Source organism: Piliocolobus tephrosceles, chromosome 7 (assembly GCF_002776525.5).
Source record: "Piliocolobus tephrosceles isolate RC106 chromosome 7, ASM277652v3, whole genome shotgun sequence".
In the NCBI taxonomy this organism is placed as follows: domain Eukaryota; kingdom Metazoa; phylum Chordata; class Mammalia; order Primates; family Cercopithecidae; genus Piliocolobus; species Piliocolobus tephrosceles.
The window spans coordinates 77806891-77819439 of NC_045440.1; the positions used below are offsets into that span (position 1 = coordinate 77806891).

Genomic DNA, 12549 nt, shown 5'->3' on the forward strand with positions numbered 1-12549 from the left:
CTTTTCTGTAATTTCTTGAGGCCAGAGGTGATTTCTTGTTTCCCTTTATATTCCCAGTACCCAGCCCAGTGCTTGCCACATAGTAGTTGCTCAGTAAACATTTCTTTAAAGAATTAATTAAGCAGAAGCCTTTAGAGGCCCCTATTTATAATATTAATTAATATTTAAGGAGTAGATTTTCTTATTGTAAGAGAGATGTTTGTGCTTTTTCCTAATAGGTGAAAGTCCAATGGATGACAAAAGCATGGCAGGTCTTGAGGATTCAAAGGCTAATGTGGAAGTAAAGAATGAGGAGCAGAAACCAACTAAAGAACCCTCAGAAGTCTCAGAATGGAATAAAAATAGCAGTAAGGATGTGAAAATCCCGGACACACTGCAAGATCAATTAAATGAACAGCAAAAAAGGCAACCGCTCTCTGTATCTGACCGCCATGTCTATAAGTATCGCTGTAACCATTGTAGCTTGGCTTTCAAAACTATGCAGAAGCTTCAGATACATTCCCAGTATCATGCAATTCGGGCTGCGACAATGTGTAACCTCTGCCAGCGCAGTTTTCGTACATTCCAGGCTTTAAAAAAACACTTGGAAGCAGGCCATCCCGAACTGAGTGAAGCCGAACTTCAACAGCTGTATGCCTCCTTGCCCGTGAATGGAGAACTGTGGGCAGAGAGTGAAACTATGGCCCAGGATGACCATGGCCTAGAGCAGGAAATGGAGAGAGAGTACGAGGTGGACCACGAAGGGAAAGCAAGTCCTGTAGGAAGTGATAGTAGCTCTATTCCAGATGACATGGGCTCTGAACCAAAGCGGACCTTACCTTTTAGAAAAGGGCCCAATTTTACGATGGAAAAATTCCTCGATCCATCTCGTCCATATAAATGTACAGTGTGTAAAGAGTCATTCACCCAAAAGAACATTCTCTTGGTCCACTATAATTCAGTTTCTCACTTGCATAAGCTGAAAAAAGTTTTGCAGGAAGCCTCCAGTCCTGTTCCACAAGAAACCAACAGCAACACAGATAACAAACCCTACAAGTGCAGCATCTGCAATGTTGCATACAGCCAAAGCTCAACACTGGAAATCCACATGAGGTCTGTGCTCCACCAGACAAAGGCTAGGGCTGCAAAGCTGGAGCCCGGTGGTCATGTGGCTGGTGGGCACAGCATTGCAGCAAATGTTAACAGCCCTGGCCAAGGGATGTTAGATTCCATGAGTTTAGCAGCTGTAAACAGCAAAGATACCCATTTAGATGCCAAAGAATTAAATAAAAAGCAAAATCCTGAATTAATCTCTGCTCAACCTACACATCACCCACCACAGTCACCAGCACAAATTCAGATGCAACTACAGCACGAATTACAACAGCAAGCCGCATTCTTTCAGCCTCAGTTCCTAAACCCAGCCTTTTTGCCTCATTTTCCTATGACCCCAGAAGCACTGCTGCAGTTTCAGCAGCCTCAGTTTCTCTTTCCATTTTACATACCTGGGACGGAGTTTAGCTTGGGGCCAGATTTGGGCTTGCCAGGCTCTGCCACATTTGGGATGCCTGGCATGACAGGAATGGCTGGCTCCTTGCTTGAAGACCTAAAGCAGCAGATTCAAACCCAACATCACGTTGGCCAAACTCAACTCCAGATACTACAGCAACAAGCACAACAATACCAAACCTCACAGCCCCAGCTGCAGCCTCAAAAACAGCAGCAGCAGCCGCCACCTCCACAGCAGCAGCAGCAACAGCAGGCAAGCAAATTACTGAAACAAGAGCAAAGTAACATAGTGAGTGCAGACTGCCAAATCATGAAGGATGCGCCGTCTTATAAGGAGGCAGAAGATATTTCTGAAAAGCCAGAAAAACCAAAGCAGGAATTTGTAAGTGAAGGTGAAGGACTCAAAGAAGGCAAAGACACAAAGAAGCAAAAATCCTTGGAACCATCCATCCCACCACCCCGAATAGCTTCAGGGGCCAGAGGAAATGCTGCCAAAGCGTTACTGGAAAACTTTGGTTTTGAACTGGTCATTCAGTATAACGAAAACAGGCAGAAGGTACAGAAGAAGGGCAAAAGTGGTGAAGGCGAAAACACTGACAAACTAGAATGTGGAACATGTGGTAAATGGTTTTCCAACGTTCTTATTTTAAAGAGTCACCAAGAACATGTACATGGACAATTTTTTCCATATGGAGCGCTAGAAAAATTTGCTCGTCAATACAGGGAGGCCTATGACAAGCTTTATCCAATTTCTCCATCTTCTCCAGAAACGCCGCCCCCGCCACCTCCTCCTCCTCCTCCCTTGCCTCCGGCTCCTCCACAGCCTTCTTCTATGGGTCCTGTAAAGATCCCCAACACAGTTTCTACTCCTCTACAAGCCCCACCACCCACTCCTCCCCCACCACCACCACCACCACCTCCTCCTCCTCCTCCCCCACCTCCTCCACCTTCTGCTCCCCCGCAGGTCCAACTGCCAGTTTCTCTGGACCTGCCACTCTTTCCTTCCATTATGATGCAACCTGTGCAACACCCTGCACTTCCTCCCCAGCTTGCCCTGCAGCTGCCACAGATGGACGCACTGTCTGCAGACCTCACCCAGCTTTGCCAGCAGCAACTCGGATTAGATCCCAACTTTTTAAGACATTCGCAGTTCAAGCGCCCACGGACAAGAATTACAGACGATCAGCTAAAAATCCTGAGGGCTTATTTTGACATCAATAATTCTCCAAGTGAAGAACAGATCCAGGAAATGGCAGAGAAATCTGGCCTGTCCCAAAAAGTTATCAAACACTGGTTTCGAAATACGCTTTTTAAGGAACGACAGAGAAATAAAGATTCACCATACAATTTCAGTAACCCTCCTATAACGGTTTTAGAAGACATCAGAATTGATCCACAGCCCACCTCTTTAGAACATTATAAATCTGATGCATCATTCAGCAAAAGGTCTTCTAGAACGAGATTTACTGACTACCAGCTTAGGGTTCTGCAAGACTTTTTTGACACAAATGCTTACCCAAAAGATGATGAAATAGAACAACTCTCCACTGTTCTCAATCTGCCTACCCGGGTTATTGTTGTATGGTTCCAGAATGCTCGTCAGAAAGCACGAAAGAGCTATGAAAATCAAGCAGAAACAAAAGATAATGAAAAAAGAGAACTCACCAATGAACGATACATTCGAACAAGCAACATGCAGTACCAGTGTAAAAAGTGCAATGTGGTTTTCCCCAGGATCTTTGACTTGATTACGCATCAGAAAAAGCAGTGTTACAAGGATGAAGATGATGATGCCCAGGATGAAAGCCAAACAGAAGACTCCATGGATGCCACCGATCAAGTGGTGTACAAGCATTGCACAGTGTCTGGCCAAACGGATGCAGCCAAAAACACTGCTGCCCCTGCAGCAAGTTCTGGCTCTGGGACCAGCACCCCCCTGATTCCATCACCCAAACCAGAACCTGAGAAGACCTCTCCGAAACCTGAATATCCCGCAGAAAAGCCAAAGCAGAGTGACCCCTCTCCCCCTTCTCAAGGCACCAAACCAACCCTGCCGTTAGCATCGACTTCCTCAGACCCACCGCAGGCATCCACAGCCCAGCCACAGCCACAGCCACAGCCGCCAAAACAACCCCAACTTATCGGAAGACCTCCCTCAGCCTCTCAAACCCCGGTCCCTTCCAGTCCACTACAAATTTCCATGACGTCTCTCCAGAACAGTCTACCTCCACAGTTACTACAATACCAATGTGATCAGTGTACAGTTGCCTTCCCAACTCTGGAACTCTGGCAGGAACACCAGCACATGCACTTCCTTGCTGCTCAAAACCAATTCCTTCACTCTCCGTTTTTGGAAAGGCCCATGGATATGCCCTACATGATATTCGACCCCAACAATCCGCTGATGACTGGACAACTGCTGGGCAGTTCCCTCACTCAAATGCCACCTCAGGCCAGTTCCTCCCACACCACAGCCCCCACAACCGTTGCTGCTTCCCTAAAAAGGAAACTGGACGATAAAGAAGATAATAATTGCAGTGAAAAAGAAGGAGGGAATAGTGGTGAAGATCAACACCGAGATAAACGCTTGAGAACCACGATCACCCCGGAACAGCTGGAAATACTCTATGAAAAATACTTGCTGGATTCCAATCCTACCAGAAAAATGCTTGATCATATTGCACGCGAAGTAGGGCTGAAAAAAAGGGTCGTGCAAGTCTGGTTCCAGAATACACGAGCGCGGGAGAGGAAAGGCCAGTTTCGGGCTGTGGGTCCAGCACAGTCTCACAAACGGTGTCCGTTTTGCCGAGCCCTATTTAAAGCAAAGTCGGCCTTAGAAAGCCACATTCGCTCTCGGCACTGGAATGAAGGAAAGCAGGCAGGTTACAGCTTGCCACCAAGCCCTTTAATATCCACCGAAGATGGGGGAGAAAGCCCACAGAAATACATTTATTTTGATTACCCATCTTTGCCATTAACTAAAATCGATCTATCGAGTGAGAATGAATTGGCTTCTACAGTGTCAACACCTGTTAGTAAAACAGCAGAGCTGTCGCCGAAGAATCTTTTAAGCCCTTCTTCTTTTAAAGCAGAGTGTTCTGAGGACGTAGAGAATTTAAATGCCCCTCCTGCTGAGGCTGGGTATGATCAAAATAAAACCGATTTTGATGAGACTTCATCGATTAATACGGCAATCAGTGACGCCACCACCGGAGACGAGGGAAACACTGAAATGGAAAGCACCACAGGAAGTTCCGGAGATGCGAAACCGGCTTTGTCTCCCAAAGAGCCAAAAACTCTGGATACTCTGCCAAAACCCGCAACCACACCTACCACAGAGGTCTGCGATGACAAATTTCTCTTTTCTCTCACAAGCCCATCCATCCATTTCAATGACAAAGATGGCGACCACGACCAAAGTTTTTACATCACAGATGACCCGGATGACAACGCCGACCGCAGCGAAACGTCCAGCATAGCGGACCCGAGCTCCCCAAATCCATTCGGATCCACCAATCCCTTTAAATCCAAAAGTAGTGATCGGCCGGGTCACAAGCGTTTTCGAACGCAAATGAGCAATCTTCAGCTCAAGGTTCTCAAGGCTTGCTTCAGTGACTACCGAACTCCAACCATGCAAGAATGTGAAATGCTAGGGAATGAAATTGGTCTGCCCAAACGCGTGGTCCAAGTGTGGTTCCAAAATGCAAGGGCAAAGGAAAAGAAATTTAAAATTAACATAGGGAAGCCTTTCATGATCAATCAAAGTGGAACGGAAGGCACCAAACCGGAGTGTACCCTCTGCGGGGTGAAGTACTCTGCCCGCTTGTCCATCAGAGATCACATTTTCTCCAAACAGCACATTTCAAAAGTGAGGGAGACCGTTGGCAGTCAGCTCGATCGGGAGAAAGATTACTTGGCTCCGACCACGGTTCGGCAGCTGATGGCCCAGCAAGAACTTGATCGTATAAAGAAAGCTTCAGACGTGCTGGGCTTGACGGTACAGCAGCCAGGCATGATGGACAGCAGTTCTCTCCACGGCATCGGCCTGCCAGCAGCCTACCCCGGACTTCCCGGCCTTCCTCCAGTCCTTCTCCCCGGAATGAACGGTCCATCCTCCTTGCCGGGATTTCCACAAAATTCAAACAGTAAGTCACTTAAAGGAGAGTCAGTCTAGTTAATTAAGTAGCATCAGGTAGACAATCACATGTAACCAAGACCGGGGTGCCTTTGGATTTATTTTAATTTCAGCTAGTGAAACCAATACATTATTTAAAGTAATATTATATGGGCTATAGCTAATCACCATGAAGTAGGTCAACCTGAAACACACACACACAAAGACTAGGTAGATCATAGCAGATTCTCAGATATATATTATTTATATTATTACATCTCTTTGTCATAGAAATATTATATTTATATACTAATTTCAATCTTGATTTCAGATGGCATTCCAGGACAAACATGTGGCTTAGTATTTGGTACACATATTTAAAAAAAATGAAACATTATTTAATATATTTATTGGTATCTTAATTTATGGTCTTTCCAAGGGATGGGGCAGTGGAGTTTTTGTTTGTCCCCTATGCCGCCACCCTGTGACACCCAGAGTTGAAAAGTTGAGTCCTTCAGCCACAGGTATTCACCCACATGGTTCCTAGCAGATTAATAGGGCTTATGTTTAAAGTTCAACAACTAAAAATGTGACTTCTGTGATAATACAAAATTAGCATTGCTATACAATTTTGAGTTTTGTAACCTCCATTGCTACATGTTATTTAAATAAATTCAGCAGCCTTAGAAATACGTTAATATTACTTCATGCCTTTCTTCCCTCACGCCTAGCCCCAGATAAAGTTTCTACTTCAGGCATAACAAATTTGTAAAGCTGTTTGAGGCAACCTCAGATGCTGAATCTAATTGTGTGTTCATCAAAAGATATGCAGTTTGCACAGTTTAGCTTTTGTGAGTAAGTATAGGTATTCAAATATATTATGTTAAATAAATGGACATAATGTGCTAGCCAGTCACGTAGCCAAAAATATAACAAAAGTTATATATCACCCAAAATAGAAAAACATGGTTCTTTATAATTTAAGTAAGTTTTGTTTTCTAAATTATCAATGATTTTTTTCTTTTTAAAAGGGTAATTTAACATGTTAAACGGGCATCTAGAATTCACTAATTATATATATATATCTATGTTTACACAATATAAGGAAAGTTTGTTTCATTTTTACAAGTTGACTTTTTACATAAATTTCAAACTTTTCAATTCCATCATTTTCTTCCAGAAAAACAAAATTGCCACTGTGATCTTAAGTTATTTTAACTTTTAGTTTGGGAGGTGTGAAAACAATGACATCCTATGGCCCCTGAGCCACTGCTAGCTTATCTGGTTTTCTGTTCTGAGTGAGTTGGTTTTTAAGAGAAGCAGAATAGGACTATACATATAAAGAATGTCACCAAGAAAATGTCTGCCATGCTCCTTCGGTGAACTATCATACCACCTTCCCTCACCCCAAAGGTACTTCGGGCTTCATTATCTAGACAATTTTGGAGCCTTAAATATTAGAGCTATAATTAAGTGTTTTGGTTGTACATTGTATTTAAGTAAAATACAAGTATTTGAAGAATAATACAATGACAGTTTTTTTATTTTGATATATGGTACGAGTTTTGTTATTTTCTAGTCCCATTTTACATACAACTGATTATTAACTCAGAAAAATATCTTATGTGGAAAGATATCTATGATCAGTTATGTAAAATAGAAGAGTTTTGGTATTTTTACATGGGCTAAAAACAGTTGAAATATCTGTACCTTTAATCTTCAAGTCTACTTTGATTGATGATGACTGTGTTGTCATCCCAGTAAGTGCTGGTCAAAGCACCTTGTTTTTTTCTCCACTGAGTCTGAAGGCCTTTGTTGGGACGGTGGTCCTTCTGCCAACTGCCCTTTGGTCAGTCACTCTGATACGGGCAGCCAGAGGGCCTAGGTGAAAGAAAGTGAGAAAGGAGGAGAAAGAGATATTTATGAAATATTTAAATAGACAAACCTTTTTTTCTCATTCTACTCAGCATAAATTATATCCTCTCCCAAAAATATGGGTCCTATTTGTAATAGCATTGGTGAGAAGATGTTGGAGGCAGTCACTCCACAGCTAGGAGTATCTTTAAACACACGAGGTACCCAGGAGCTCAAAGCTGTTACATCTGCTGCTTTATTAAATCATAGACTGAAACAGACTGGAGAGTGTTATAAAGAGAAAAACTCCATGAACATTGCTACCTACTGAAATTTTCAATTTCTCTCAACTTAGTCCTTTGTGAGAGATTTTAAACATTAACACAGCAGAATTACCAGTGGGGCCCCACCTGAGCGCCTGAGTTCCTGCACTTTCAGTTCATGTCTTTATTAGGTTAATTTACTTATGGTGGGTAGTGCTGATTTTTTCAACCAGCCCAGTAGAGCTGCGGTTCTCCATTTTCCTATGATCATTTTCTATTATACTATCTGTCACCAAACAATTATCTTCTTTGCTTAATGGGAGAGATAGACATACCAGTTAAGGCAAAATCAAAAGAACATTATAAGTAAAATATTTCTGCATTTCTTACAAGCCCTGGGCTCTTGCTACAATTTGTTATTAATATGAACATCTTTGAGAATATGACAAGTTCCTCTTGGCTCCTTTTTAATAAGATTTAGTTATGGAAAAGCCCATTTTAAGGATGTCCCATCCCTTTGAAAGCAGGTTCCAAGATTTTGAATAGAAGGAAATCACTGAAAATCACTTCAGTGAATATAAGATGATTATAAGAGTTTATTCAAAGGCTACACCCTAAAAATAGCTTAACTGCAGTATAAAAATGTTCAGTTTTAGTATTTATCAACTTCTGAATTTCCTGGTTTAAACATACACTTTATTTTATTTTGGGAGGTAGAATTGTTTTTCTGGTTGGATATTGGCTTTAATACTCACAAAATTTTCTTACCTTCCAAGATATCTGCAAATGTTTTATTCCTTCAAAATCACTAAGAAGGCCCTTTCCAGTGTAATATTCATCATGTATGCTTGCTTCCTAAGCAGTGGCCAGCCCTGTGTTCAGTATCACTACCTACTATTGCTTTGCTCACTTTTTAATAAAATTAATTATTTTTTCTTTAATTTTTGTTCACATCCTAGTTTTTCTATCATGATCATACGTAAAAAGGGGAGAATGGCCATAGAAAATCAATTTATGTTTATGTACCTGGAAAAATTAGAAAACTTTAAATTTGTATTTTATCCTTTAGAGTGTTAGCTGGCTTTGGGGTTATGCCCAAAGTGAATAAAAAATTACTTGCTTTTCTATTTTTAATTTATTTACTTTATCATTTTAAGCAATGTCCGATTTTAAATGTTCCATTAGTGTTTGGAAATACTGCCTAAGCTGATTTCCTTAAATGGAACTTTAGAACATGCCTTTTGCATTTTTCTCATACTTTAATGTAATTTACTAGCACATTTGGGGTAAATCTAGATAAGAGTAAGTCCTTAATAATTTTAGCATAATTGTCTTTGGCCCCATGTATATAATTATTTTCATTTCCAACCTCAAATATAAACTTGAGGGACCTCAGTCAAAGAAACTTGGAGAAAATGAACTACATATGAGTATGTTATGAAGCAGGCATTTTCTTCTGAAAGCATTACTTTCAGGAATAGGTAGCTATTTCAGAGGAACAAAACCCAACAAAATGATGGTAGTATGAGAATATTTACAGAAAAAATTTTAATTCTATGTGAAATTTCTAGGAACTGAAGTGGGAGTTGGGAAATGGGAGAGAATGTATATTTAACGATATAGCTGGATAAAAGATAAAATTTGATGGACATTTAATTGTAAATTACCACCACTTATTCCACATCTCTTTTACTATTCAGCTTTTCTCTTCTATTTCTGGTTCTCTGGCTACTGATATTTTACTGCAAATTTTTATAGGCGTATTTATTTTACTAGTAAGCCAAGTGCACATAGTTTATTATTCTTAGTCTACGTGTCTTTTCCCAAAATTTTTAGTGTAGCTCATTATTTAACTCAGCTTTTTTTGTCAAGATGTTGAATATTTTTTTAATTCCCGATAATCTTTGATTTAGGATTATTTGGGATTCCTATTGCAGTCTTGTAAAAATCTTTATTACTTCATTATGTAACCCTAGACAAAAACATGTAGACCCTATATGATGGGAAAGACTAAGTCAACAACTATTGATCCATCTTGCTTTCTAACCACAATTACTGTTTTTTCATGTCTCTGTTTCTTAAAATTTATCTTATCCTAAATTTTCATGTCAGAGATAGGCAGGCCAGTAATTTCCTCAGATTTAGGGGGGAAATTCCTCAGATTTAGGTGAAAGGGAGTACGATTATTTTTTAAGAAGTTGTACTATTATGAGATCTAGAACTAAGGTTAGTTTTGTGAGTAGGCAAAAGAACCTGGCTACCAATGTAATATTTTAGCAATGCAAGTAAAGTGTCCTCCACCTGAATTACTCAGGCCTGAAATTTTACAATTAGATAATAATTCCTTTAACTGGACATATTATCCTCTGTTGAATGGAAAATTGCACAGACTGTGATGAAATCAGAATATCATAGCAGGAAGGAACCTAAAAAATTATTGAATCTAGTATATATTGAACTTTTTTCATACTACTTTATTCATTTCTTCAGTTCTTTCTTGCCAATGAATTTTTATAAACAGGCAAGTAGAAAGGCAATACCAGACACAGAATTTAGGAATAAAGGCAAGGGAGTTATGCTTGTCGACCCCAAAGGGAAATCTATTACTTCACAGTTTTCCCTACGGTTAGGTCTAAGTCCCAGGAATCTAGACATCTATTACTAAGTTGGATTAAAGATCAGAGAGTTTATTCATTCATTCCTATCATACATCAGTAAGGCTTGGGCCATTTTTATTTAAGTTTCTTTTAAATGTTTGAGCCATTCTTCAGTAAAATATTTGTATTTGCTATCAGATTTTTTTCTGGAAATATAATGTTATTTTCCTGGATTTTCTTTCCTTTTTGCATCTTAAATATTTGAATTATTTAACCCCTGAAATTGATTCAATTAAACCAGAAGATAAATTGGAGTGACAGATATAAAATATAGTTTCCTCTAGCTCATCTGCCATTGAGTCATAGATTTTCTTTGTCAAGCACCTAACACTCCTAGGACTCAGTTTTCTTATTTAAAAATAGAATGTTTAACATAAGTCCCCCACTGCCATTGAGGATGTTGGGAGATTGTTCTCTAACATCATGGAAACTCCTTAGAGACTATCACTATTACAGCTGTAGAAATTATATCAAAGTAGGTCAGAGAAGACTTGGGTGTGGCAAAGTTAAAAAGAAGAGCAGCCAGTAATACCCTAGGCTAACTGAGGGTAATATGATAAGGATAAGGGTCAAGGAGGGAGTGATATTGACTTTACAGCATCTTGAATGCTAAGCTTTCTCAGTTGGGTAAAGATCAATTAAGAAACTACGGAGGTTTTTTTTTTCTTTTTTTTTTCTTAGCTAAAGAAAAAGAAGGATGCAGTTTTTATGTCTCTCTCTCTCCTTTTCTCCTTTTTTTTTTTTTTTTTTTAACCCACATGTTGCATTTAGCATGGAGGTAAGACTATGACCAATATTAACTAGATGTCTCTATGAAGTCTTATGATCATTCCCTCTAGAGCTATGCTCTGATAATTAAACTTTATTCGCCTTCTCCTGGTTAATTCTTCCTTGTGCACACCAGAACTCCATCACAGTCCTTGTCATGATCATTTGGTAGTAAGCCTTCCCTTGTTCAAGAATGAATTACTGTCAGCCAGCCATTAGACCTCTGGTCTGTTCCTTTTGCAGTCAACTTTACTTGCCTCTAAAAACATCTTCAGAAAAGGCACAGGCTTTTACAAGTCCCTTTTCTGTCCTGAGCTGTCCTTCAGTTTCCCAGCCAACTATCTACCTCATAAAAATGGCTGTGTAATAGGTTATTATCAGCCACTACGTTATATTGGCTACTTGAAACACAGCAAAGATCTTTTACATTCATGTAGGAGCCATGCTGTACCCACAGGTTTCTGCCTACTGATCATTCAGTTTCCCTTCTCTAATGAGATGAAAATCATGTTTGCGTACTGCAAGCAAACCTGGAAGAAGCATGTTTTGGAGGTGGTAAAGTTGACTGTTACTATATGCAGTTCCTATCAAGTACCCGGTTAGGCAAGTGGTCAGGATGGTAGTAAACAGCTTAACCTACACTCTTAGAAATGAAATCGTGGTTAACCTTGTTCAGTCCTAGTAATGAATGGCTCTGACTTCACTGTTGTTTGTTTTTTGGTGTCTTCAGTGGTCATTTACTATCACTATTTAATTAGCTTATCACCTTCTTTATTCAATGTAAATGTATTTTTCTAGTGGAACATAGGCAGATGGATTTCATTTTATTTGATAGCTAATTACTTTTAGTGAACGTGGTAATTATCGAACTGCTCAAGTGAAGGACGGAGAGAGCCTGCCTTCTCAGAGGTACAGTAAAAATTGCTTAAAATGAGTAACAGAAAGGGATCTTGCAAGGTGTATCTTAGAAGGAACCACTATAGTTCACGATGATTTTTTTGTTATTCATCTTTCATAACATGAGAGCCTGTTTTCTGAGTAAAATGTTGCTAAAATATGCAGCTTACATTCTTAGAGTTACTGGTGGGGGTTAAAACTAATATAAGAAATGTTATAAACACAGGAAAGCCCCATGTTGAAGTTCTAGGTGGTGATCATGAATTTCCTATTGTGTATAATACATCTTTTGTGATATAGCAATGTCCTTAGTGAGTTGTATTTAGATGTTAAGCATACAAACTTCCGATGTTGTTCTGTACATTGACAGTGGCCGTCTCTCTGTTGTTATTTTCAGCTTTAACACCTCCCGGTGCAGGCATGCTTGGGTTTCCTACTTCAGCTACTTCGTCTCCTGCCCTGTCTCTCAGCAGTGCCCCCACCAAACCTTTGCTGCAGACTCCACCAC

At 40.1% G+C, this 12549-nt stretch overlaps 1 protein-coding gene across 2 annotated transcripts in view; it reads left to right on the forward strand.

Moving 5' to 3' along the window:
• ZFHX4 (zinc finger homeobox 4) overlaps nucleotides 1-12549 on the forward strand; it is a 188826-nt gene that overhangs the window by 172181 nt on the left and 4096 nt on the right. For both annotated transcript variants that reach the window (XM_023227772.2, XM_023227773.1), the window contains 2 exons: nucleotides 219-5633; nucleotides 12439-12549. The exon at nucleotides 12439-12549 is cut by the window's right edge. In XM_023227772.2, the coding sequence (XP_023083540.1) occupies nucleotides 219-5633; nucleotides 12439-12549 (5526 nt within the window). The remainder of the gene's footprint in view (nucleotides 1-218; nucleotides 5634-12438) is intronic.